At 44.6% G+C, this 27332-nt stretch overlaps 1 protein-coding gene across 1 annotated transcript in view; it reads right to left on the reverse strand.

The window, feature by feature from the left end:
- Positions 1-2246: 2246 nt before the first annotated feature.
- C5 (complement C5) overlaps positions 2247-27332 on the reverse strand; it is a gene marked incomplete at both ends in the record, with an annotated part of 69653 nt that continues 44567 nt past the window's right edge. Inside the window, 16 exons of the mRNA XM_080927142.1 lie at positions 2247-2385; positions 3372-3510; positions 4858-4941; positions 7522-7611; positions 8238-8321; positions 9384-9489; positions 9586-9660; positions 9972-10074; positions 14569-14626; positions 15542-15623; positions 17127-17189; positions 18748-18900; positions 21155-21360; positions 22341-22512; positions 23673-23768; positions 25234-25393. Coding sequence (XP_080783268.1) covers positions 2247-2385; positions 3372-3510; positions 4858-4941; positions 7522-7611; positions 8238-8321; positions 9384-9489; positions 9586-9660; positions 9972-10074; positions 14569-14626; positions 15542-15623; positions 17127-17189; positions 18748-18900; positions 21155-21360; positions 22341-22512; positions 23673-23768; positions 25234-25393 — 1810 coding nt within the window. The remainder of the gene's footprint in view (positions 2386-3371; positions 3511-4857; positions 4942-7521; positions 7612-8237; positions 8322-9383; positions 9490-9585; positions 9661-9971; positions 10075-14568; positions 14627-15541; positions 15624-17126; positions 17190-18747; positions 18901-21154; positions 21361-22340; positions 22513-23672; positions 23769-25233; positions 25394-27332) is intronic.

A 27332-nucleotide genomic window follows, 5' to 3' on the forward strand; every position in this document is an offset into this window, starting at 1 on the left:
TTTAGCTCTCAGTCTATTGGAGAGATTAAACAAGTTAGGGACAAAGCTAAAGTCTAGAAGGTGGATCCTCACATTCTTCAACATTTGTCAGTAGGACAGGCTACACGCAAGGGCTTCCTGGAGCCCTGTCAGGTTCTTGGCATTGTGCCAGACACTGGAATACGGTGAAGAGAGAACTCTCGGACCTTGCCTATTTCGAGCTGTTCTGCCACTTTTCTGAAGCAGAGGAAAAAGACAGAAAACGTCTGTGTGCCGGGCAGAGTCAAGGCAGGTCAGGACTGTTGGCAGATTTCCCGGCTGGCTGAGACATAAAGTGATAAGAGAGGTGCACTTGGGACTCCAGGCTAGGGGCTGAAGATCCTCTTCACCTTGGTGGAAAGAAAGGGCAGAGGCCTTTGGGATGGGGACGAATATCCTGTCTACATTTAAGCAAATTGTTCCTGTCAGCTTGTGGATTTGTTTCCCCGGATGCTGTAAAGTCTGTAAAGCCTAAGAGAATTAAACTCGAGGTGGCCTCAGTACTGACTGAACAGTCCTCCTGATCTCTAACGTTGGTCTCTGAGTCTTCTTTTCCATCTTTGCTATACTCATCCTCACTCCCCGCTCAGAGGACTGTTCAACTTCCTACTGACCAGACGGGTACACTCGCCCATGCGTCACTCATAGTGGATTCAGGGTGGCACATGCCACACAATTCTATATGATTTAATCACGATCACTGTGCAAGAGCCTTGGAGGGGAAGTGCAGGCTGAGTCAGGATTTGGCTCAGTCTGGAGTGTCACAAAAATGTGACTAAAGGAAGTGTGCTCAGAAGGCGTATGGGTAGAGGAGGAACTGACACACGCTGCCAACAGTTCAACTGCATTTATGACTTCATCTGGTGACTGTGGTCTGGCCTATTTGCCACCACACTTGGGGACAGAAGCCAAACACACTTGGAGGCCTGTGCCCTGGAAGCAGGGCTTTTCTACTCTCAGCGAGTAGAGTCAGGAGCCACGAGAAGGCATGCTGCTTGGCACCGTGGTCATATGCCGTGCAGTGTGGGCTGTGACACCAAAAGTTCCCGGAAGTAGAAAAGTCTCTGCCAATTAATGAGACATACTGTGAATCCTGGCCAGTTTCACAGATGTGGCAATGAAAGGCAGATTCCTTTTGTCCTTGTCACCCAGTCAGCTGACCTAGATACACATTTCTATGTTAATTCAGTGGGACTAGCTAGCCTGTGCTTAAGACAGTCTGGTTGTATTTGCTTTCATCTTTGAAGATCAAGCAGTGCAAGCAGCCGGCTGTGCGGGAGGGTGGGCCTGGGATACCCCGAGGTTTTGATCTGTTTATGCCTCTCAGGGAGGCTGGGGAATTGCTTTATGTTTTGCAGCCTCCATTTTGGCAACTCTAGAATGGTGATTACGAGCATCCCTGTACTTTGTGAGACTCCCAAGCCACTGAATGGGGAAATCTATTCTAACTCCTGGGACCTGAAGTGCTGCACACAATGTCACTTGAAATCTAACCTCTGTATAAGTCATTTATACACAGCACAGACTGAGGATCCAAGAGAGACTAGGTCCGGGCCAGAAGGACAGTCTCGGGAGTCTTGGTTTCCTTTCACTGGGCTTTTGCAGTGGGGTCTGCCTTTTGGTAGAGCAATTACTGGCAAGAGTAAGTTCCAGGGGAAATGGATACTGAGAGGGAGAGGCAGCTGGGAGGCAGAAAGCTTTCCTGTCAGGGGAACAACTCCTCTGCCTGCTCAGGAGGTCAGGGCACTGGAGGTGGCTTAACAGGGTCAAGGTTCTCGACTGACAGGTCCCTCCCAGCCCTCGGGTGTGCCTGAAGCCGAGTCAGCATAAAATAACACCATTTTCAACACAGTTGAGTGCAAAGTCAAGCTTTTATGGCATTTTCTGTCCTTGATATTTTTTCTTTCAAGCAAGGTCATGTTTTTATGAGGGGCTACAATTTCAGTGGGTCTCTTCTTTCGGCCTCAACAAACACCCCTGACTACTAACTTTACAGACTTGTTCCAGTTTATTGGTGTTGATGTCCAATAGCTTTGGGGACCCGTCTTCAATCCCCCACAAGGCTGTATCATTCCACAAAGTCATAACTCTTCAGCTTGTGCTTTACCATAAAGAAAGTATATCAGATTCTAGGATAAGTTTCTAAGCCAGCCTGGCTCCTAGGAGACGGGGGAGGGGGGGCGCACCACCAACAGGAGTACCCTGGAAGGCTTCGCAGTGGAACTTGCTCAGGCATTTTCACAGCCATTTAAAAAGATGTCTTCAGCAAACTGGTCCAAATTAGCTACAAATGCTTGACAGGATGGACACGTTGTGTCTGTGGGCCAATATTCAATCCAGGTGGAGGAATCTAGAGGGTAGATATACCTAGCAAGGCAAAATGGAAACAGTGTTGGTGCAGAAGTGTTCCATACTTAATGGTAACCTGTGTGTGTGTGTGTGTGTGTGTGTGTGTGTGTGTGTGTGTGGTGTGTGTGTGTGGTGTGTGCTCATGTGCACACGCGCACACACACGTGCAAGCCAGAGGTCAACCTTGGGTGCTGTTCCTCATTCACTGTCTACATTTTTTTCTTTTTTGGGACAAAGCCTCTTACTGGCCTAGAACTTGCCAGCAGGTGAGATGGCCTGACATGTAAGCCCCAGGGATCCACCTGTCTGTCTCTTCAGCACTGAGATTACAAGTGTGCACCCCTAAGCCTGTTTGCTTTTAAAAACCAATGACTTACCACTTATTTAATGTGTGTGGCTGTTTTGTCTACCTGGATGTCTGTGCGGCACACATAATGTCTGGTTCCTGTGAAGCCCAGAAGAGAGCATACAATCCCCTGGAATTGGAGTTCCAGGTTATTGTAAGCGAGTCACCGTATGCGGGCTGAGAGTCGAACCTGGAACCTTTAGAACAGCCTGTGCTTTTAATCACAGAGCCATCTCTACAGACTCACATGCCTGCTTTTGTTTTTGTTTTTTGTTTTGATGTAGGTTCTGGCCATTGATGTCAGTCTGTCATGCTTGTGCAGCAAGCACTTTACTGATGAAGCTGTCATCTCGGCTCACAAGGCCAGCTCTCTATAGTTATTAAGGTGCATGTTTAAACATCCTTCTATTTACAGTTAGAACTCTTTGCATATGAAGGAGCAGGCTTGTAGCCAGAGGATGTGGCCGTGTATTCTTAATTCCCCATTGGGCCTTGGATGGTTGATCCCTCAGTCAAAGCTTTAGGTACTGTGATGGTGGCCAATAATCCTTCATCCTAATGATTTGTTGGTTGAAATTAAGGTACCAATATGGAATACAAATGTAGTTAAGAGTAAAGGATGGTCAAGCCAGAGAGGAGATCAACACTGGTGACTTACTTGAAACTGAAATTGTGTTTGATCTGCAAAGCCTCTTTGCCCATGATTAAATACTGCTTGCCTTTCACCAGGCTGGCGTTGGCACAGCTCATCTTTTTAATGAAGATGACTTCAGAGTCCCTCTCAGCAGCGGCTTCCCCTGAGACACACACAAGACAGGTCATCACCATCGCATTAAGGTTAGTTGTTGAAAATTGCTGAAGATGTTCTACTCCTGTGGTTATCTGAGACTCTGGAGGCAGGTTGTCCAGGTTAAAGTCCAGAAATGCCAGTTCCCACTGTGTGGCTCTGGACACTGACTCCCTGTAGTCAGGCCTCAGCCCCTTCTCTGAACGCTGACTCGGAATTACTGCAGAAATGCTATGGAGGTTGAATGGGCATACCACAGTAGAAATGCTATGGAGGCTGAATGGGCATACCACAGGAAAAGTGCCGAGAGCAAAGCAAGAGCCACTGAGTGGTGTTGCTTCTCAGAGACCCGGGACCAGTGTCCAACGGCTATGCTTTACTTATCTCTATGTGTCATGCACCTGATTAACAGAGTATTTGGTAGCTAGCAGTGGTCAGCTCTCTAGAAAGGCATGTAGCGTGAAGGGATCAAGAATTCAAGGGAAGATAACTTTGGGATTCCTAAGGGACTCAGAAGTAGCCATGACTTGATACTTCTGCCCATAATGTAGTTTTCCCCATGAAACCTGTAGAGTTTCACATGTGTTTAAGCCTACCTTCACTTCTCAGAGTATCAGCTAAGCCCTTCCTATTCACTTCAGTTGTAATAGTCACAGAGACTGAATTTGGGATCTTGAACAGGTTAGGTAAGCAATCTAGCACTGAGCTATATCTCAGACCTTCCCCTCTTCTTTTATATCTTTATACCTCAATCTAATCTCCCCTTCCCTTTCCTCCCTTTCCCCTCTGTCTCTGTCCAAGATTAAAGTGTTTTCTGACTTGAAATTCTTAAAAGAATTTGCCAAGAAGATACATGTCAATAAAAATGCATTGCAATTTAGACTTGCAATCCCACCTATTGGAGAATCCATATCCACCGAAATGAGAGATTGGTTGTTTGGGCAATAAACTTAAATTATTTGATAAATCACTTATTCAATTTTAAACGTGTTTTAAGGGCCAGCGAGATGGCTCATCAGGGAAAGGTACTTGGTTCCAAGCATGATGAGCTGAGCTCAATGCCCAGGTGCCACATTGCGGACAGAGAAAGCCAGTGCCTGCACGTTGCCCACCGACCCCCACATGTACCGTAACTACGCGCACATGCACGCACACAGGAATAAATGTGATTTAAAAGGGTGCTTTAAGTAACTTAAAGTAAAATGCTGAAGGCGAAAGTTGGTCATGGCTTTTGCTGACATATGAAACATTTGCTGCTGTCAGTGATAAGAGAATTCAATGAGAAAAAGCGGCTGTTCCCATACAACACCTGGTTCGTATGGCTCACTAAGCGTTCAAAGGAAGGAGGGGTTCTCACCTGCTTTGTAAATATCCAGGAGAGTCGCAGTGTACTTGACAAAGATGTTTTCTTCGGTGGCTGACGTGATTCTGACCTTATAAGCTGGCAAAAACAGACCAGGATGAAAGGGACACAACCAGTGGACACCAGTGGAAGCCCGGGCTTGCCATCGGGTGAGGGATGAGGATGGCAGCTGTCAGGGGTGCCCTGAAGTAGCTCTCATTCGTTCCAAGGATCTTCCCAACCCCCCTCAGCCAAATCGCTAGAAAATGACAAGGACTCAAAGGAAAGATGCACAGAAAGAGTCCCAATTCTATTCTGATGTCAGTAACTATGCTGAGAAGATTCTGTCGAGAGCGATGGCACCAACATCAGGACCAGGGTCACTTAAGTTATTTCATGAATATCTTCCTGTTCCTTATGTCCCTCATGGCCTTGAACAAACAATTAATGTCCTGGATGTGATAAGGTACGTTGATCAAGACAGCTCATAGCAGAAAGAACAGCCTATGGCTTCAGAAAGTTAGAGCTTATGACAGCAGAGCTCCAGATGACAGAACTGCTGAGAGCTTATATCGTGACCCTCCGGGGGGAGGGAGGAAGGGGGGAAGAGGGAGGGAGAGGGAGAGAGTGAGAGGGAGAGGGAGAGGGAGAGGGAGAGGGAGAGGGTGAGCACCGTTGAGTAACTTGGATGTTTGAAACTAAACTTCAAAGCCCACCCCCAGTGACATATCTCCATCCCAAACAGGTCTACCAAGTGTGGATCAAGTGTTTGAATGTATGAACCTATGGAAACCATCCTCATTCAAGACAACACAAGGAATTAATTCTCTCAGGGACTTGAGACTACCTACCACTGTACATGGAAACAGGTCTGAGCTCTGGACAATGGGAAATAAGGAGAGTCTCAAACACAGATAGCAACTCTACACACATCAAAAGTCATTTAGTAGTCTTCTTTGCTTTAGGAAGAAGCTCAAAGTAGTAACCTCCTTTTCCTCCTCTGCTCTATTCACTAAGAATACACAGCTGAAATCTCAAAACTCTGTGGCTTTTTTTTCCCTATCTCTGTCTATCTCATTCTTATTCTTTAAAAAATTATTTTAAATTATCTGTTTGTCTGTGTTGGGTTTGCGTTGGGGTCTACATAAAATATTAAGATCTAGATGGAGTGTTAAGGCCTAGGTAACTGTCACCTGGCTAGCCTGCCATTTTCTGCTGTTACTAATATCATAGGGAAACTTTCTCATGTGCTGTTTCTGCTGTTACTAGGAAACTTTCTCATGCACAAGTTGATTACACATCCTGTTATGTTCTGTGCCCTTGGAAACCAATCACGATAGAAGTCAGTAGAACTCCTTTGTTTAGTTACCCACAATAAGCTTGGATCTGAATCACTGTTGTACTCACTGTACCTGAGTATAAGCTTTCATGGTAGTTACTTTTACAACCTTCCCCTGGGAGAGACCCCAACAAGAGAGACACCTGAACTATTTAGAATAAGACTTCCATATTGAGCAAGGGTCAAGTAAAGTTTAAGTTCCCAGGTCCTAGAAACTGACATCCTACTTGGCAGAAAGTGACATGTATGTGGGTAACTGGCATCCTGGTTGACAAGTTAAGAAATGAATGTTAGACAAGCCTCATCCTGGTGAACAAGACATGAATGTTAGACAAGGTAAGTCCCCTACCACAGTTGGAAACCCCAACCAATGGGAGCAGGATAAGTGTACAACAAAGGATATAACAGACATGTTCCCAATCCCTAAATTGTGATTCGTGGGATAACCTGGCAGATGTTTGTAGAGCTCATGCTTAACTCCAGGTCATGGCCTAGCTTTCGAGTTACAAAGCCCTATAGAAGCTTGACTAGGTCAAGCTTCGGCTCCTGAGCCTGGAACATGGCCCTGATCAATTGATCAGTCTTGGGGTGTGGTGGTCAATAAGCCATCTCTATTAGACTGAGATGGTGTTTGAGCGGTTTGTGCAGTGATTCTCAGACCCGGGAAGTTTGTGCACATGTATGTAGGTGCTCATGGAGGCCAGAGGCCAGATCTCTGAGATGGAGCTACAGGCAGCTGCAAGGCTCAGCATGGGTGCTGGGAACTAAACACTGTAGGGACAATCCCCTGTGTACTATGTGGAAGCATCAACAAAAATCTGACAGCCTATAAGCACAAGGTAGGAAGCAGAAGGTGGGAGTTCCTGCAGAGAGATTGGAACCCTGGGAGATAGTCAGAGGTGGGAGATTCATCACAGACTCTGAGGAAATTGGACCAATGAAGAAGGAGAGGTAACTAGCCATGTGGAAGACATATAACCATGGTTTAGAAGTTTCTAGCTGGTCAGGGAACGAGCCAAAGATTATGGTCTAGGCATTTCTTCATAAACCTCTAAATTGTTATTCGGGAACTGGGGGTGCGTGGGAACCTTGAGGTTATAAAACTCAGCTCCCAGGGAAGAGCCTAACACATGCCTAACCACTGAGCAATCCCTTCAGTCCCAACTTCTGTGGTTTTTCCAAAGCTTTCTTGGGATAAGTGCAGAAACTCTATTCAAACAAGGGACCAGAGGAAGGTGACATTCACAGTGCCACCAGTGTGCAATGTCTCATCTCTTTAACTGAGCACACACTGGTGACATTTCATGTTTGAGAGAGCTCTGTTGAACGTCAGCACTCACCATAGGCAATCTCTGGCTGACATGCCGTTTCTCTCCTGGTGTCTGCAGAGACGGCCAGGTCCAGTTCTGCCTGCAGTTGCCCACAGTCAGCTGGATCATGTGGAGAAGGGTGACAGTTAGGTTAGTCTACAGAGGCAGCCATTCTCTGTGGGAGTGAACAGTCTCTAATGAGCCCTGAGACTCTCTGGGATCATTTATACAAATGTCACGTTCCTAAGACCTGTCCATTGTTCCCTCTTGGATGAAATGAAACATTGTAAAATGAAACTTAAACTGGCTGACCAAAGTCTTGAACTTATTATTACAGGACTATTTGTTCCACAGCCAGCTCTTCAGAAATGCACGTCTTTCCCTGGGGGGAAGGGAGTGGGGAGTTAACTTTCCATTTTCAGAGTCTAATGAAACATAAAACCATCCCCTGGAAATTAAGAGAGGAAAACACTCGGTGGCACCTCTGTTGTCCTTGGCTTAAAAAACAAACAAAACAGTAGGTGAAAAGGAAAGCACATTGTGTCCCCTGGACACCCAACGGTCATCTGAGTGGCCTTTCTCTGTTCTTAAGCAGTGTCCCACGTGGGGGGGGGGGCGTTTGGGAGCTGTAAGGAATTGTTTAGTCAGGAGAGATTATGTATCTACTTCAGAGAAAGGATTGTCTGGCTGAACAGCTTTCCAAGATGACCTTGGGACAGGCAGAGGCAGACGGAGCAGGCACTTACCTTCAACACATTTGCAAGCTGTTCCTTCACAGACTCTCTGAAGCCTGGTGTCTGCAGTGCTGTAAATCATGGTACACTGCTTATCTGTGAGGACAGACATGGTTGCAGGAAGTGGGCCTCAGAGATAGTCTATCTCAGTTTCTTTTAACTTAGGGCTCCAGGCCCAAGGAGGTTAAATTATGAATTAGCTATCCCGAAGAAGACCCCCCCCCCCAACTTTGCTATTTTGGCTCTGTGCTCAGAATTTTACTGTTCAATAGTCATTTCTTAGAATGAAAGTATTTTATGCTCCAAAGAATGAGAAGAAAGTAAGCTATATTACTCCAGGGTCTTTAGAAGGAATTACAATTATTCAGGTTTGTTGCATGTGCATGGGCACGCACGCGTGTACACACACACACACACACACACACACATGAACACATGCACACAGGCACGCATGTGCACACGCACGAGAGAAGGATGTGTGGTATATACACACACATATATGCATATATGTGAAAAGAGGTACTTTACATGTATGATTTCTATGTGATTTCAGAGGATAAAACCAAGGTCAGCATTTGCTCCGCTTAAGGGTTTTCTAATAAACAGAACTGCCCCAAGTGGATAAAAATCTGTGTCTCACCTCCCCAGAGGGAGCTGAATTGAGTTCACATGTACCTGATGCTACACTACAGAGCAGGGGCATGAACTTGAACATGTATCAGGGACTGGTGGGAATGGCACAAAACCATGTAATTTCAGTGCAAGATGTCAACCGTTGATTTGTGCCAACTGTGAGAATGCAGAAAGGGTAGGGGGTCGGTCTTTCTGGGAAGATGAAAAAATTGGAATAGTAATCGCGCTCCTCTACAAAGGAGAGAGTCAAGGGGCACAGGCAGAGACAAAGGAACCTAGGGCAAAGCATTTTAACGCTGAGGGTGACCCTTGTTATGTAAAAGAGGAAGAAGCTGAAATGCAAAGGACTTGATTACAAAGTCCTTTGGATGCAGCACTTAAAAATGAGTGTACAGGTTGGACTTTGTGAATTACGCACTAAGAAATGCAGTCTGTAAGACGCGCAGGCCTCCTCGGATTTCTAAGTTACAGGAAGGCGGCAGCAATGTCTTCTGGGAAACCGCAGAGGCGATCCGAGCCAGTTACCTGGTCTATGGTACTCGTACACCGTGAAGGTAGCAGGATTCAGAAACCCAACTTGGAAAAGTTCAAATATCCGGAACCGGACACAAAGAAAATCTCTGGAGGGGATCTGTTTGACAAAGTCAAGGTTGTAAGGACGGCGTGGGAAGAGGTATTCCCGATGCTTCAGCCTGTGAAGATGCAGGTTCCGGGAGGTGGAGCTTACCGAATTCAGTTGCAGAATAACATGGCCATCTTTGATCTGGTAATCAGTTAGGAGTTGGTCCACTCCTTCCACAAGCTAAGGAAGAAAGGGGAGGGGAGTGTGAATGTACTTTTCTTATATTTGTGTTTCATTTCATTTCCCTGTTGATGGAATATTAAGCCCCACTACTCTGAGCGGAAGGACGAGTCCTTTCTGGCCTGAGCACACCACTGCGCATGCTCGTGCTTCATTTTCATACGTCAAATCACAGTTCCGTATTTGTTTTAAAAAGAAGATTTTGAGTGGTTGTACGAGAGTGAGGCATTGAAGTAAAAGAAATAAAGTTTGCCCATAAAGTAACAGGAAAGAAAGCCAAGCATTCACAACATGTCAAAGAGAACACTTGCGGCACGTAAATCTTCTTGGTTTGCTCCAATTCCCGTCGGCAGCGATATATCCATTACTGCATGGGAGGACCCGGATGCTGACTCCTCTTTGCTGGGCTTGTAGCTAAAATAAATCAGAGATTGAAGGATGGATCAGATAAATGATAAGGTTCTTTAAGAAAAGGCCTGGTTACTTAGCAGCCTTTATTATATTTTCTGAGACAGGTCTCACTGTGTAGCCATTGGCTGTCCTGAAGCTGCTTATGTAGACCAGGCTAGCCTCAAACTCACCGAGATCTTCCTGCCTCTGCCTTCCCAAGTGCTGAGATTAAAGGCGTGCACCTTCCATCGGCTTTAAAAATTGACATTTAAAAATTAACATTTGGCTCTCTGTACCAAAGTGTATGGGTCAGAACCCGAGCGATTTAGATCTCAAGAACAGAGATCTTGAAGCTGTCTAACCTAATGCTTTCCGCGAGGAGCAATCCCAGCACGCTGCTGACCTGGCACATAGAAATCACCCACTCCATGACAAGTGACGAAAAAACTAGAGCCAGGGTTCAACACCTATACCACTGGTGCATGCACAGCAGGTTTCTTGATTTCTTTTTAATTCTAGTTTTTTAAATAAACTACTTCTAAGGTAAAATATGAGTTGTATATCAGAGAGACTTGAAACCCCTTACACTAACCCTAACCCTAGCCCCAACACCATCCCTAACCCTAGCCCCAATGCTAACCCTAACCCTAGCCCCAATGCTAACCCTAACCCTAGCCCCAATGCTAAACCTAACCCTAGCCCCAACACCATCCCTAACCCTAGCCCCAACACCATCCCTAACACTAGCCCCAACACCATCCCTAACCCTAACCCCAACACCATCCCTAACCCTAGCCCCAATGCCAACCCTAACCCTAGCTCCAATGCTAACCCTAACCCCGAGAATAGAGAGGAAGAAAACACACGAACACGTCAGCGGTTTCTTCTTGTGTATGTCAGATTGTGCTTAGTTATATTTCTTCTTTCCTTTACTTTTGTCTGCTTTTATAAGTTCTAGTGCATGGGTACTCCACCAAACAACAAAACAAACAAACAAACAAACAGGCTCCAAAGACTCTTGTCTGGGAATTTGCCTAGTTTGAAGTTAAGAAGCACAGTGGGTGAATCGTAATTCATTCTCTCGCTGTCTCTTTTTCTCTGTCTCTCTCCTTCTGGCTCTCTGTCTCTGACTCTCTGTCTCCCCCCCCCTCTCTCGCCCCCCCCCCCAGAGGATCAGGAAATGTGGGCCTTGTCCAGTCTCACTGAGCAATTTCCACAAACCACTTTCTTATTTTTGAGAAATATGAACACATGTTTTAAACCATCTTTGTGACTCTTGGGCTTGGAGGGCAGACGCTCAGTACTACCAGCAGGCTGAGTCAGAGAACTGAGGAGACAGGGGCTGGGGCGGAGGCAGGGGAAGCAGGGGGAGAGCCTGGCTCCCAGCCTCATCTCAAGAGAGTCAAAAGCATCATCTGCACGCTGGAGCTCAGGCTCCAGATGAAGAGATAGTTCACAACTGATCTCACCCTAAGGTGAAAAACCCTCAGGAAGTGGGTGGTTAGGGAGCAGTAGAGGTTGGAAAGTGCATCTTTTCCTCAGCCTTCCCAAGCAGAGCATGCAAAACAGCTCTTATTAGGAATTAAAAAAAAATCTTACTTATCACCATAAGTAAAAAAAAAATAAAATAAAATCCCTGACTCATAAAAATGTAACTCCAACCCCACCAAAGGAGCCATTTAGAAGGGATGTCTCAGCATCCCCTTAACTGGGGAGAGAGAAGCAGGGATTTCTGGCTCACAGATGCAAACACTACTTCTGCAGGATGCAAAAGGACTCCAGGAGAGTATCTATGAAAAGGTCAGTGGAGCTGGATGACTGGTTGCCATGGGGACTGTTTCAATCACAGAACAGAAATCCTTCCTTCTAGAAGCCGGTTGCCTGCTGCCAAATCCAGCAGTCTTCCCCAGAGGCATTTTGTTGTAGAAATGAAATCCTTCCAGCTCTCTCCGCTTTTCTTATGAGTCTAACAAGAGGTTGAAAAGGAAGAAAGGAAGAAAGGAAGCTACATGGAAGAGGCCTCTGAACACGAGGCTGTGCTGGCATTTTTTAATCAGGAGAGAATATTGAAGGCAAAGAATGTCTTTAATGAATAAGGACTGCTTAGCTACTTTGGAATCTACCCAATCTAACACCAGTGTCACAGAGCCAAAAGCAACTTCTGCTGGCCTTTTTTAGAACCCTCTGTCCCCAATCCATAAAATAAATAAATAAACAAATAATAAAACAAGACCTTTCAAACCAAACAAAGGCAACCCAGGAGAGACATGCTGTGTTGTATCCCTTTATGTTGACCATTGGCATTAGGCATCTTTCGGAGGATGTCACAGAGATGACTTTTGAAAAGTGCTTTTTTTGTATACAGCAGGGTCAGGGACAATCGAAGCTGGCAGAATCTCGGAGGGAAGACAGTCCAATATGCTTTATAGGAAATGTCCAGAGAAGAAACTGCTCTGCTCTGCTGAGGGTTATTTCCGTGTGTTTGTCCTGGGGACTACCCTCAAGTGTATCACCCCTTACCGTAGAGTGCTTCTCCAGTCAGCCCCACAGGTCCCCGTCAGATCCTGTCTATTGATTCTAGTTCTCCCTAGATGTTTGCTCAGACCACACTGTGACTTGTGTTATAGGTTTCAAAGAGCTGAGACATCTCCCCATCTCTGGCACTGAGAGGAGGGGTGGCAGTTAGTGGGAATAAAGCTGCTGGAAGAGGACCTGGGAGGAGGGGCAATGGGGGGAGAAAGGGGTAAGAAACAGAGGGCAAGACTGCCAAGGGAAGAAGTAAAGAAGCTGGAAGGAAGAAAGGGAAGGAGGAAGTTAGGAAAGAAGGAAGGAGGTGGGAAGGAAGAAAGAGAAGGAGGAAATTAGAAAAGAAGGAAGAAGGAAGGAAGATAGGAAGGAAAGGAGGGTGGGAGAAAGGAAGGAAAGAAGTTAAAAAGGAAAGAGGGAGGAAGGAAGGGAGGGTGGGAGGGAGGAAGGCATTAAGGAGGGAAGAAGGGCTTCCTGCCAGGGAATGAAGCCTAGGTGGTAACAAAATTCAGGCAAGTGAGAGAGGCTTGGGTGGTGGGGGGGAGGAGAGGGTATTTCTTGGGACTAATCCTCTTACACATATAGACAGAGAGGTGGATTAGATACCGAATTGAGTGGGCACCAGAGGCCTTCCCTCTGCCTCTAATGGAGGCTGTGTCAGTCACTTCACCTCCTTGGGTGTCAGCTCTTCTGTTTCTAAAATAGGAATTCCTACATCAGCATCAAAGTTCCTTCACTTAGGATCTATCCTGTGGTATGTGCTCTGTGTATGTGTGCATGTATGTGCTTGTGCGTGCGTGCCTATATGCGTGTGTGTGTGTGTGTGTGTGTGTGTGTGTGTGTGCGTGTGTGTTATTTTGAGGCATCCACTGAACTCACAAGGCACTTTATAGAGGTAGGATAAAGGAGAGCAGAGAAGTTGTAGCGACTAAAAGGATCTAATTCAGACTGAGCCGGGAGGCTGCCTAGCAGCCGTAGGAAACTAATGGAGTAACCAGCATAGGGTTTTGTATCTAGTCAGCAGGTGGTTTGACATGAACAGTTCTCAATGCTAGCAGCATCAGATGGGGCCTGAGCTTTGGGTATTTCTCAAGTTTCTGACCTGACTGTGCGGCCTGAGCTGAGAGCAGCTGGCTGTAAGGACCAAGGTTTTGGGGGTGAATGAGATATTCCCCCCACCCCCAGGACATGACCCACATGTGCAAAACCATTTGTATTTTCCTTTCCTAATAATTATATCAGATCTCTACCATTCTGACAGATCGACAAAAGTTATTGTACTATTTGAATGAGAAGAAGAGAAGAAGAAGAAGAAGAAGAAGAAGAAGAAGAAGAAGAAGAAGAAGAAGAAGAAGAAGAAGAAGAAGAAGAAGAAGAAGAAAAAGAAGACAAGAAGAAGAAGAAGAAGACAAGAAGAAGAAGACAAGAAGAAGAAGAAGACAAGAAGAAGAAGAAGAAGAAGAAGAAGAAGAAGAAGAAGAAGAAGAAGAAGAAGAAGAAGAAGAAAAAGAAGAAGAAGAAGAAGAAGAAGAAGAAGAAGAAGAAGAAGAAGAAGAAGAAGAAGAAGAAGAAGAAGAAGAAGAAGAAGAAGAAGATAACCCAGGAGAGATGACATTCAAGCAAACCTGGGGCTGCCTTCTAGAATAAGCACCTATTTAATTCCTGCTGTATTCTACACTTACAAACAAGCACTGGCCAGGCGGTGGTGGCACACAGCTTTAATCCCAACATTTGGGAGGCAGAGGCAGGCAGATCTCTGCATCTGAGGCCGGCCTGGTCTAGAGTGAGTTCCAGGATAGCCAGAGAAACCTTGTCTTGAAAAACCAACAAAACAACAACTCTCCCAAAACCAACCAACCATCCACCACTGCCGCCACCAACGAAAATGGACAATCGAGTATGCTTGGATGTGTTTTTAAAAAAAGCGTTGGGGGTATTGCAGCAAAAGCAAGACCTCAGAACCTCTACTCCACGTGGTAGAACTGGACTCACCTGGCACATGCTATTATACGCTTGTGTCCGGAGTTACCGTAGCTGGAGTAGCTGGATGCTGGTAGACAGAGAAATACACAAACACATTACAAAGTAGGACGCAAATTTTTGTTATTGTTGCTTTGGAGCATACTCTGACAGCATTGTTAACAGGGAAGTCTCTAAATGCACTTAAGCATGATTCGTGATCTGGAAGTTAGCATTTGTGGAGATTTTAAACCTCCTGATCACAGCAGAACCAGTCCATTGCTGAAGAAGTGCTCTACTCTGAAACATCTCCCCGCCCCCAGGAGGTAAGCATGTGTGGGTAATGTTTTTGAGGAATCTGGAAAGAGGAGGGAGTAGAGTATCTGCTGGTGTAGACGTTTCCTGAAGGACCAGGCCTGAGTTACTGACCCCGAGTTGCTAATGAGAAAGGTATCATCTGGCATTGTGACCCTGGAACAAAGGTCGGAGAAGAGGAGGGCAGGAGCCAGTGTTGACTGTGGAAGTGTGGACCGATTAGCAGAGGCACAGAGAGGTCGTATATTTGAAGAAAGCTGGGGGAGGCACATTTTTACAAAGGAACAGAAATACTAGAGAAACTGAAATGAGGTTATAAAGAAACCAGGGGAAGAAGGAGGTTTCTGGAAATAGAGTCCTCACACAAGGTAATAGCAATCCAAAGTAAGAGCAACCAGAGTCTCACAACCTGCTACATTCTTTAAACACACCAATTAAAAACAGTAGCACCAGATACATTCAGTTTAGCTGCTCTATCATTTGATATTCATCTGTAATGATAATTAAAATGGTTTGTAAAATTATTCCATCTGTTGTAATAAATGGCAGTAAGTTTACTTGGATGCCAAGCCTACTTAATAACTAGATGAAGATTTTTTTTTACACAGACACATGTTTCCTAATTCGGGACACTCTCTACTTGACATTTTTAATGCATAGCTAAAACACTGTACACAGCAGGCTGTCTTACCTTCAACATCTTGGGTATCAATTTTCAAGTAAAAGCTGCAAAATTCCTCAGAGACACTAGTTTTGTGAACCACAGTTTTTACCTGTGTTGGGATATGGAAAAAAGAAGGGTCCATGTAAAAATGGGAAAATGGAAAGGCAGTTAACAGGACTATGGTAGAGACAGGAAGGCCGGCAGCTTTGGTGTCTGGCACATGTGTGTGAGTCAGTGACTCCACAGTTCAAACAAACATGAAGAACCAGAAAAACCCAAATGATGACTCTTGGCCAAACACAGTCTAATACTAAGACCCTATTTCACAGGCATACTCCTGGGCTAACTCTCCATTCCTCAGGCTAGCTCCCTGGGGTTAACACACCTCACTCCGTGCAGGTTAGCTCCCCGGGCCTGCAGATTCACTTCTTACTCTAGTCTCAGCCTAAGAAGAACTGGCTCCTTGTTATGGTTTGCATATGCTTGGCCTAGGGAGTGGCACTATTAGAAGGTGTGGCCTTGTTAGAGGTAGTGTGTCACTCTGGGGGTGGGCTTGGAGACACTCCTCCTAGCTGCCTGAGGATGTTCAGTCTGTTCCTGGCTTCCTTTGGATGAAGATGTAGAACTCTCAGCTCCTCCTGCACCATGCCTGCCTGGATGCTGCCATGCTCTCACTTTGATGACAATGGACTGAACATCTGAACCTGTAAGCCAGCCCCAGTTAAATGTTGTCCTTATAAGACTTGCCTTGATCATGGTGTCTGTTCACAGCAATAAAACCCTAACTAAGACACTTCTCTACACACTTTCAAGGCAACAAGTCCCTGTAAATGTTTGGATGGTTAGGAAACTGTCAGAAGTAGATACATTGACAGCAACCAGAAATGAGGGAAAACCAGATGACTCACATCCCTCAGAGCCATCTCATAGACAGTCCTTTAAGCAAAATATGGGAAAGGTGAAACATAATCAGAAACATCGATGTGACTTCTGCTCAGAGAGTGCAACTCTAGGCTGTGTGGACACACACAAAGAACAAAGAACATCAACCCCAAAGACACCCAGTAAGTAAATGAGACAAAGTATGTTACAAACATACAACACACATGCCATACCCCTCATGAACACATACACACACACACACACACACACACAAATTTACAGATCTTATCTTATAATGCCTAACAATGTGGATATTTTCTAAGTTGCCTTATGTATACATACATCTTTGTTAGGCAACTTTTTCATTGTGCAAACATCATAGACTATATTTATGCAGAGTAAGATAGTATGACATCATTAGCTGTTGTAGTTTTATGAGACTATAATATATGTAGCCATTTGTTGGGAGAAATATTATGATGCTGTGCATGATATATGCAAAATATAAAAACTTTCACAAATGCACAGAGGGTATGCATACAAGGACCAGTTATTATCTAAAAGAAAACCATGAGAATGGTCAAGACATTAAAAAAAAAGAATTAGAGGAATGAATCTTACTTTAGTCATGGTGATCTAAGACATATTTCTGCGACCTTGAATAAAGCAAAGTATTTTTTTCCATGTTACCTAGACACACAGTTTTCCTCGGCACCAGTCAAATACTCACATATACGGTAGCCAAGCCACTGCTGTGGCCTGTGGTGACAATGAGGTCATCATTGAGGGGTACCTGGAGGGATGGATAGAGAAACCATGCTTTCATTCTTTGATAGAGCCAAGAGAAGAGTTCCACACACAGCAGGCTCTAAAAGATGCTATGACCTCCCACCCCTGCCTTCCACCTGTAACAGAATGCTCCTCTCCTTAGCAAGACAACTAAAGCAACAAATCAGTTGGATATATATAATATATGTATTCTATGTAAAAACCAGATCTTCATTAACTATAGATGTATATATATATATATATATATATATATATATATATATATATATATATATATATGTATACACACATAGAAATTCACTGTGAAGTGAGATATTTATTTCCTTTCCTAAGGGAACAAATTCCTTTTGAAGCCTAGTTCATGACTCAGCATCTCATGTGCCAGTGGGGGCTGTTTCCATCAGCACTGAGATGCAGGGTACAAGGCTCTGACGTGGCCTCAGTATGTCTGGTCCTCTACTGTCCCCCATCTGCACTTCTTTTCCATATTTTATTATTTTATCTTATTTTATGAATGCGAGTGCACCATAGCTGAGCTCAGTTTCCAGCACCCACATGGCAGCTCACAACTGCCTGTAACTTCAGTTTTAGGGGGTCCGATACCTCCTTCACACAACTATACAGACAGGCAAAATACCAATTCACATGAGATAAAAAAAAATCATTTAAGAGAAGAAAAGGCCATGCCTAATGTTGTCAGAACTGACTTTTTTTTTCCCAAAGGAAGTTGGAAATCAGATCTGTATTTGAAATGTTTGAACCGTTAGTTATTGGCATAGATTTTTGTCTATGGCCACAACCTTATTATTGTTACAATATGATGATATTTATTTTGCTATGAGCCATAAATATGGTTTATGATTTTTGCTTAATTTTGATTTCTCATATCTATTTACTTTGACAAGCATGGATTTGTAGGGCATGTAGTCAGTGAGGACTATTGCTGCTTGCTTACATATGTACTGAATTCGCACATGATAACTAGAAAAGCGTGCCTTAGACTGTTGACTATAGACTGTCAACAATAATCATATAGAATATACTTTGCCCTAATGTATCTTTTTCTTTGGGAAACTTTCATAACCCCACTAGAGTTTTCCCTTTAAAAATAATCTAGCTTTGGGAACAGTCTGTGTGCCAGAGCAAGGGTAGAAGGGACCAGTAGCAGGTGCCTGACGTGTTTCATGTCTCCTCGACGGTACTTTTGTGTGTGCTGTTACATTTGAGAGTTGTTCTTTACCTGACTACCCCTTTCTGATTCTTCCAGATACAGCACAGGATATAGTCAACCCTCCCCTACATAGAGCATGTCAGCCTGGATTGGGAGGTCCCCTCCGCCCTTCCGCAGAGGTGTTTCAGGACTCTTGCTTACTTAAATGACTGTCCCTTCCTAGGACTTGAATTCTTTGTATCCCCAGTGATGATGATCTAATAGGATCCCTGATTAGGAGTCGGGAGGTACTCATTTAAACACAGAATAAAAAGCACACACACAGTAAGGGTGGAAGGGATGACTTAAATGCTCCCATCTGATTGTAAAATATTATGAAAATGTCATTTACCTCCACTGGCCTCCCGAGGAAATTTTTGTCTGTCACCTTGTACTGGTAGAAATCACCTTTGTGTTTGTAGGAGACATTTATGGTCATATCCAAATGCAGTTGTTTAACCAGGAGTGAATATTCTGTCAGGCCCTCGATGGCATTAATCGTATCCTAGCAATAATCCACAAGGCACAAAAGCACATTTAGTTTATTTATTCATGCTCAGTTTACAGATAGACCCATCTTCTTTTTCAGAATGGGATTCTGCTAACATTGTCTTGAAATGTTTTTGCTTCAGCCTCCCAAATGCTTATGTGCACCCAGCTCTCTAACTCCCTTCTCGGGAGGTGGTAGGCAGCACTTTTTGGAGATGAAACTCTAGCTGACCCGGTGAAGCAGATTGAGGGGCTATTGGGGATATATAAGGAAGGACATTGTTTTCAGCAGGAACAGGAAGGAAGTATGGCCTCAGGTCTGGGTTTGCTATATAATCAGCACACATATCTTCAGGCAAGTCACTCTGAAAATTGCCTTTGACTCTTTCTCACCCTGTAGTCTCAGCTTAACCACCCCAACGGTGAGGCCAAAAACTATCCCTTCCTACTGGTTTTAATGTTCATTTCATGCCCCTCATTTAGAATGCTGTCATTTACAGTTATTTGATTGCTGTCTATAATGTAAGATTCATGGAGCACACAGGTATCCATGTCTTCCTTGGTGTGTGCAGTAGATGACTGTGTCCTTCAAAGTCCACATATTGGAAACTTAATGTCCGACGTAGCAATAATGGGAGTGGGGGAGGAGGCAGTATCTAATGGGAGGTGTGCAGGTCATGGTGGCATTACCGCAATAAGTAGGTAAATGTCCTTATCCTTATAAAAGAATGAATCTATCCCCCCTCTCTCCTCTCCCCTCCCATCTCCCCTCTCTCTGTTTCTCTTCCTCCTTCTCTTTGTCCTTCATGGGATGACACAGCAAAGATGGATTTGCCAATTATGGCCCCTCAGTCTTGGTCTTTCCATCCTTGAGAAACATGAGCTAATACACATTTATTAATTATAAAGGACTCAGCTGTGTTATCCCACTACAACCATGACTGAGACAGTGTCCACTGCACTTAGTAGGGACACATGGTTGCTCTTCAAACAGTATCTGAGGAAGGAATACTTGAACAAAGCGTTTCCTTCTGGATCATCTTCCATGATGTAACTGTGACCAGGTATTAAATGTCTGGCCACTCCTGTGTCTATAGCAGCAATTCTGATCAATAGAGAACATTTTCCTGCTAAGTCTGGCTGTCTCCGCAAAAAAAAAAAAAAAAAAAAAAACAAACAAACAAACAAAAAAAAAACCATTAAACAATCACTAGATTCATCTAGAGAAACCCTTGTGCTTCGTACACAGACATACCACCCTTATGTAAACATCTAGAGGGCAAAGATGCTAACATCTGAGCTCAACTTTAAACACACATGCACAGTCATGAACCACTTCAAGACAGAGCATTTCTGGGAAATTTCTTGATTGTGTAAGCATCGCTGAGTGTGCTCACACAAACTTGGACAGTACAAGTCAAACAAACAAACAAGAGACATAGTGAACACGGCACCTGAATGCATTGCTTGGGAAACATGCATGTATTACTAAGGCTCCCTTTCAGAAGCAGAAGGAATGCATTCTCAGCATGACAAGGTATGTGTAGGGATGGGGATGCCATATGGATGTAGAACATGTCCTTAGCTGAGAGCTCCTGTGTTCAGTCCATAGAAACCACAGATAAGCACCAGTAACGTAGTCTGTCATCTTTACAAAGCACTACTGTGCCTAGTTTAGGTGTCACATGTGTATGTGATTGGTAGCACAGTGAGTTTGCTCACAACAGCATCAGCACAAACAGGTAATGTGCTATATATAATATTAGACTAGCCACAAATCTAGTCGTAGGCAATAGAAAGTTTTTAGCTCTGTTATAATTTTATGAGTCATCATATTAGCGCAATAGTGTTATATTTTTGCTATAGTGTTAGTCATGCAGGAGAGGAATCAGTGGTACCTTTGCTTCCATGGCAACCACTACTCATTAAACAGGATATGATGTAATTTCTGATAACCTACTAGCCTTCCATGGTCTTTAAAGACAGTGAAGGACCACATCAGCAAACATCGGTGCTGCTTTGAAGCCTTGAATAAACCTCCTTAGACTCATGTCCTCTTCCGAATAATGAAGTTACTAATATAGATAACCTCCAAGGTCTAGACTTGATCTATATCCACAGCAGCTCATTTGTTAGAAAGAGTCATGGAGGCCAGAAAGAGTGTAAAAGGTGTATGTGGGACACAAGAACATGGGTCAGGCTAAGAACATGTTAAAGACACACTAAGAACACACTAAGTACATACCAAGGACGCACTAGTGACATGTTACCTGGGTGGAATAAAAGCCGCCTCCATACCTCTGCTCCTCAGATAGCCACTTGATGATCGGGTTGGCATAATTCATCTCCTTCAGTTTCAGGCTGGTGAGCAAAGCATAGGCTGTGGTTTCCACCATACCTGCCGTGCCGCTGTTGGGTCCAGAGCTGTCTGGACGTTGGAGAGTGTCTCTCCAGAACCGGTAAATGGGCGGGTCACCTGAGGTCAACACAGGACATTCCTCAGTGGACGAAAAGATGAGAACCTAATGCAATCCTAGTACTTGGTGACTGCTCTCTCACTTCTAGAAGGTTCTCTTCTCTGTAAGAACTTCATCAAGGGGGCCAAGAAAGGTTGAGGTCCCATATTACATGCCCCTCATCCCCATTGTAGAAGATGGCCACAACCAAGGAGGAGTACATCCGCTCTGACCGTGGAGCAGCAAGCCTGATCCGCGGGGACTGAGCAGACCCAGCCAACTGTACTGTGGGAAATGCGGAAGAGAGGAAGATATGGGTACTTTCTGTGGAGAAGAGAGAAGACCAACCTCACACATTCCAGGCTGAGATAATTTTCCTCTAAGGGGGAAGATATTATGTCAAGTTTATTCTACTGGTGTGGATAATGATAATCCTTCATCTACGGATGGTGTTTGCTGGCCTAGAAATTCTTTCCCCTGTGTATTTTTCGTGCCTTTCACCAAATGGAAGTGAATATTACATATGTACGGTATTAGGAGACAGAGTCTCACAGAACTAATGAACTTCTGGGACTGATCCGGTCAGTGAACTGAGTCATCTAGTTAGCCCTGGACGTTTTGTTTCTTTTTGTTTCGTCTGGTCTGGAACTCTTGATCCCCCTGCCTCAGTTTCTCAAGTGCTGGGATTACAGGAGTACACCACCACACCCAGCCAGCTTAGACTTATTCTGCTTTGGTTATGTTTGTTGATTTGTCCCTTGAGTGCACAACGTGCCCAGACACAGGAAAAACCCACAGGATACTTGATACCTCTGTGTTGGATGAACGAGTCAGCATTTTCTGAGTGAATAATGACTCGCGTAACAGGCTTCATCACCCTGTGGCATGATGGTTAGTTTCATGTCGGCAAGAATGGCAGCTTCCTCTGTTTTTACTGTCTACTTCCCAGGAGTGCAGGCCCCCGGGTGCTTGGTCAATGCCTGCTCTGGAGGAGTCCTACCTTTAACCAAAGCCTCCCTCTTCAGGGCTGTCACAATGGAGCGAAACTGTGGGTGGGTTCTGTCTCCTAGGGAGAGAGCATAGGCTACAATGGCCAGTGTGAAGGTGCTCTTGGACGGCAGGGCGTTTTCAAGCAGGAAGGAGTCAGCCTTATCTAGCGCTGTGTGGATTTTCTGGAAGCAAAAGAAGAAGACAATTAACTTCCCTTTCCCAACATCAGCCTATAAATCTTTAAGGTTTCTGGCATAGGACTGGGTGGGGGAGTGGGGAGGTGGGGGAGTGGGGAGGTGTGGGGTATAAAGACCTTGAAGACCTGTGGATACAATCAACAAAGCAACTCCTTTAGAGAGAAGGTATCTCAGAAGAAACCACAGGGGTATCCAGTTTGGCCTGTGCTTTGCCATTGAATTCCCCTTCCCCTTGAGAAGTTTGTCCCTTGAGTTCCTGAGTCATCACTGGCCCAGCCCCTGGGGAGAAGCACCAGAACAAACAGGACAGAATGGATCCAGAGCTGCAGGAGCTCTCTGGCCCTCGACATGCCTAGGAAGAGTTCTTGTCATGTCCTGAGATTTCCAGAGCTGCTGTGGATGAGGGACCTGGGGAAGTTGGCTAGCGTCCTGCCTGGTTCCTTCCCCAGATCAACCTGTGCATCCTGTGGGCATGAGTGTCAACCAGCGTCTATCCGCTGGGACCTGGTTCTCATTGATTAGTTTCTCATAATGCTTATGTATCTTCCCAAATAGGATGCTTTTGTTTCTGTGGCTCCCATTCAGCAAATCCCATGGGGATCTGGGATTTCAGCTCAGTTGTGAGGCCTGATTTACAGGACATGTCTGCTTGTCTTCGACTTTGCAGGAAGGAGTCCTTTGGTTCCTAGCATCCATATCATGTGGCTCACAGCTACCTGCAACTCCAGACCCAGGGGACCTGATGCCCTCTTCTGTCCTCTAAGGTGGATGAACAGGCACACATGCACACACGCATGCATGCACAAAGATAAAATTTAGCATTTAAAAAGAGAGGGGAGCGAGACACATTGACTCATTCTCCCATTCCAGGCCTAGGTAACCATCCCTCGATGACTTAGTGATCAGTAACGAGGACAACGGTGCTCTCCTACTCACGGCGTCAGCACTGTCAACTCATGGTGAGCCTACAGTCGGACTGCGTCCTAGACTCTATCCCAGTTAGGGAGACCCTTTGATTCGGGTCTTAAGGTTATTTCCAATAATGTGCAAAGCAGTGTGAAATGAAGTGTACTCTGGTGAGCCCTACCCGCCCCCAAGTTTGCGGTAGGCTGAGTCAGGCTAGGGGAAAGCAAACTAGTACTTACCGCCAGGGGGCATATGTCAATAGCTTTTCTAATACCAATCACAGAAAAGGCTGTAAGATACAAAGCGCTCTCTTGGGCTTCAACAGGCAGAGTACCCTAGAACAAACAGCGTGTTAAAAGAAATGATCTGGTTCAAATCTCTTTTGGGGCTGACTCTGTTTCTACGTCATGCACTGCAGCTGGATGCTTACTCTTGACCAAGAACCCTGGGGTTCTGTCAAGCCTGCCTTAGTCTGACTCCCCATCGTCACCTGTCAGCTCCATCTTATGATTCTTCACCACATCCACCCCCCCTTCAAGATCCTACTAATATGTCTCATCTGCTCTGAGGCTCTATGTAGGCCTTTCAGGGTGAGCCAATGCCAGGCTTACAGGACCTCCAGCAAAGGTGCGTTACCTCTCCAGACACCAGATGCCTCTCACATTCTATTTCTCTTGGCCATAGTTCTTTGAATAAATTCTACTTTATCTCTTCTCCTTTCTCCCTTCCCTTTCCATTTCTACCCTCTCCTCCACTGTGGAATTTCCAGATATAATAGGTACATGAAGTGTTCCACATTCCTAGTCATCAGAGAAATTCAAACTAGAAGCATCAACTCATGCTGTTGCCATAGATACAACAGACCGCTAAGATGTAAGGTTGTGGAGGAAAGAGAACTGTTGTGTACCATTGTTGGGGAATTAGCACAGCCACCATAAAACACAGGATCGAGGTCTCCAAAAAGTTAAAAATAAAACTACTGGTATACCAGCTCTACTCCAGGAGGGTATATATCCAGGGAGGGAATTAGGATCTCAAAGGCACATTTCACTCCCTTGTTTGCACCGTTCCTGATCACAAGAGTTGGGACACACACACCACACATTTTAAAACAGGTTTTATATCACAGATACAAACAGCTTTGGTCAAAAGGACAAATAAGTTAACTTTGAAGAAAGATTCAGATATGTGGTTGACTCAGGGTCTTGTTTCTGTCCCTCCTATATTTCCCAAGAGTCACATGTGCAACAATGTAGACTTGATTCCCTGCTGTCAACAAAGGGGCCTCCCTTTCACTAAACAAGTGTAACACCCTTGAAAACCCTTCATGTCTGATTTATATGCTAATTGTCATCCTGACCCTGTCTAAAGTCACTTGGAAAGGGAGTGTCAACAATGCATTGTCTAGATCAAGTCTGCCTGTAGGCATCTCTGTGGGTATTTGATGGTGAGAAGATAAGCCCTCTGTGGGCAGCATCATTCCCTAGGTTGGGGTCCTAGACTACAGGAGAGTGGTTACAGTGAGCTGAGCACCTGAGAGCATCCTCTCTTCCTGGTCTGACTAGCCTGGTTCCTGCTGCCATGACTACCTAGGTACAGTGAGCTGTGGCCTACACCTGTGAGCTGAGGTAAGGTCTTCCTCACAGAACTTCCTCTTGTCGGGGCATTTTATCACAGTGACACTAGGACAATTGCATATTTTCCTCTCTTCCTTAACCACCCCCCCTCCATAATAGGATGGGAATAAAATGAGAGACTGGAAATAAAACTAATGTTAATTTATATATTGGATGTCCTCACCTGTAATTTTATTGGTAGATATTGGGAATTTTCCTTGAAAGATCCATTTCCCAGCTGACACTTCTCAATCAGCCATAACAGAGAGTTACAAATTGAGTTTTCATCCTGTTTCACATACTTAGCCACCTGTCCAAGTACTCTCAAAGCAAAAGCTGTCAGCCTTCAAGACAAAACCACACACAGATTTTAGGACACTGAATCTCTTCTGGCTTTCTATGTGGAGACTTTCTTCAGACATATAATTCTAGAGTAAGTCATCATTTTACAGGGTGACAAGGGGAGATATTTGAAAAATCTACAAAACATTCAGTCAACAGATATAAACGGTACACCTTTGCTTATGACACTGTTAGCTAGTACTTGAGCTGAAAGTTGATTTCTGATTTAAAAAAAAATGTCCATGTTACAGTTAAAGGTCACAAAGGGAAGCAGACAGCTTAGAGTCAAAGTACTGATCCATAAAAGTAAGATGTACAAGAGGAAAATCATTGGCATCTGAGCCTCACTGAGGTCCGGCTTCTTTCCACAGCCTGCTTCCCTGTTAAGCTCTGTAGTGGAAGCAGAACCCCCACCTCACAAGGAAGTGCTACCGATCTCACCTACTTGAACAGCAAGTGGCTCCTGCTCACTAACAGCCACACCAGACTAACACTAAGGACAGAATTCACGACCCCTCTAGCTGCCCAAGAACATGCTCTTGGAACCCCTCTCATGTCCTTTGGGATGCTGACTCTTCTCTCTCCTAATTTAAAAACTTTGTTTTAGCCAGGTGTGGTGACACACATCTTTAATCCAGTACATGGGAGTCAGAGGCAGGCAGATCTCTGTGAATTTGAGGCCAGCCTGGTCTACAAAGCATGTTCCAGAACAGCCAGAGTAGTTATAGAGAAATACCCTGTCTCGAAAAAAAAATTGTTATAACTTGTATTTTTAAAATATATTTTAAGGAAAAAAGTTCCAAGAGCAAAACTTTTCAAAAATCTCAAAGCACAAAGGAATAGTTAAACAACAAAACCCTCTCTTCTCTGAGTCTTCTACCATCTTTCAATGGGCATCTACTGCTTCCAAGATCCAGCCAACACGCTGCTCAATCATGACGGCTGCACTGTTAGCTAGCACACAAGCTAAGCACGGTTCCAAATGGCCAACGGACGTCTAGAAGCTTCTTTGTCCACCTGTCAGTTCTACCGAATTAAAACATCAATATAATATTTACATCTTCCTGTCGTTGGGGCTTTTCTTGTTAATATCGTTTTGTGTTTTACTTTGAGGCAGGGTCTTGCTGGGTAGCCCTGGATGCCCTGTAGCTGAGGCTGGACACAGATCTCAAGGGGAGGGTAAAACCAGCTGATGATTCTGACTGACTGAAAGACAGAGGGTTCAGTGAAGGACCGGAAAGTATGAGAAAGAAAGCAATGACTTCGGGATGCATTGTATCTGGTGCTCTCTGTAACTAGACATCCAGAGATGTGGATCTGGGGCCAGAAGAGAAGTCCATTCGAGACGCTGGTCAGAGTGACATTTACACAGAAGTGATGGAGGTCTGGCAAAGACCATTCAAGAGAGATTACAAAAAACAAGAGGCCAAGGATGAAATTTTTGAAAACATCTAAAATTTACTTACTGTACCTTGCTGGGAATGGTGGCACATATACACAATCCTAGCACTCTGAAGGCAGAGGCAGGAGGATAGCTGCAATTCAAGCCCGGTCTAAATAGTAAGTTTCAGATCAGCCAGGGCTGCATGAAAAGCCTGTAAAAATTCTCACCTACTGCAGACGGTCAGCGTATTTGCCTATGGAGTACCGAACACATAGCAAGTCTTGTTTTTTCTCTTGCTGTTTGCGAACATGGTGTTGGGATGCAGCCTAGCTTTGAGCTTATGCTCTTCCTACTTCTTCCTCCCAGCTGCTGGGATTGTAAGTCCCATGCTCAGCTACTGGTTTCAATTTTGTTGGATAAAACTAAGTATCTTCTAAAGGGAGGGAAAAAACCAATAAAATAAAGTAAATAAAATAAAAAAAAAATCTGTCTAAGCACGAGAGCGTGTTTAAAAACAGACTGCTGTATACACCCGCTTATACTGACTTTCCCTAAAT

Source organism: Micromys minutus (genome assembly GCF_963924665.1).
Source record: "Micromys minutus genome assembly, chromosome: 13".
Taxonomy (NCBI): domain Eukaryota; kingdom Metazoa; phylum Chordata; class Mammalia; order Rodentia; family Muridae; genus Micromys; species Micromys minutus.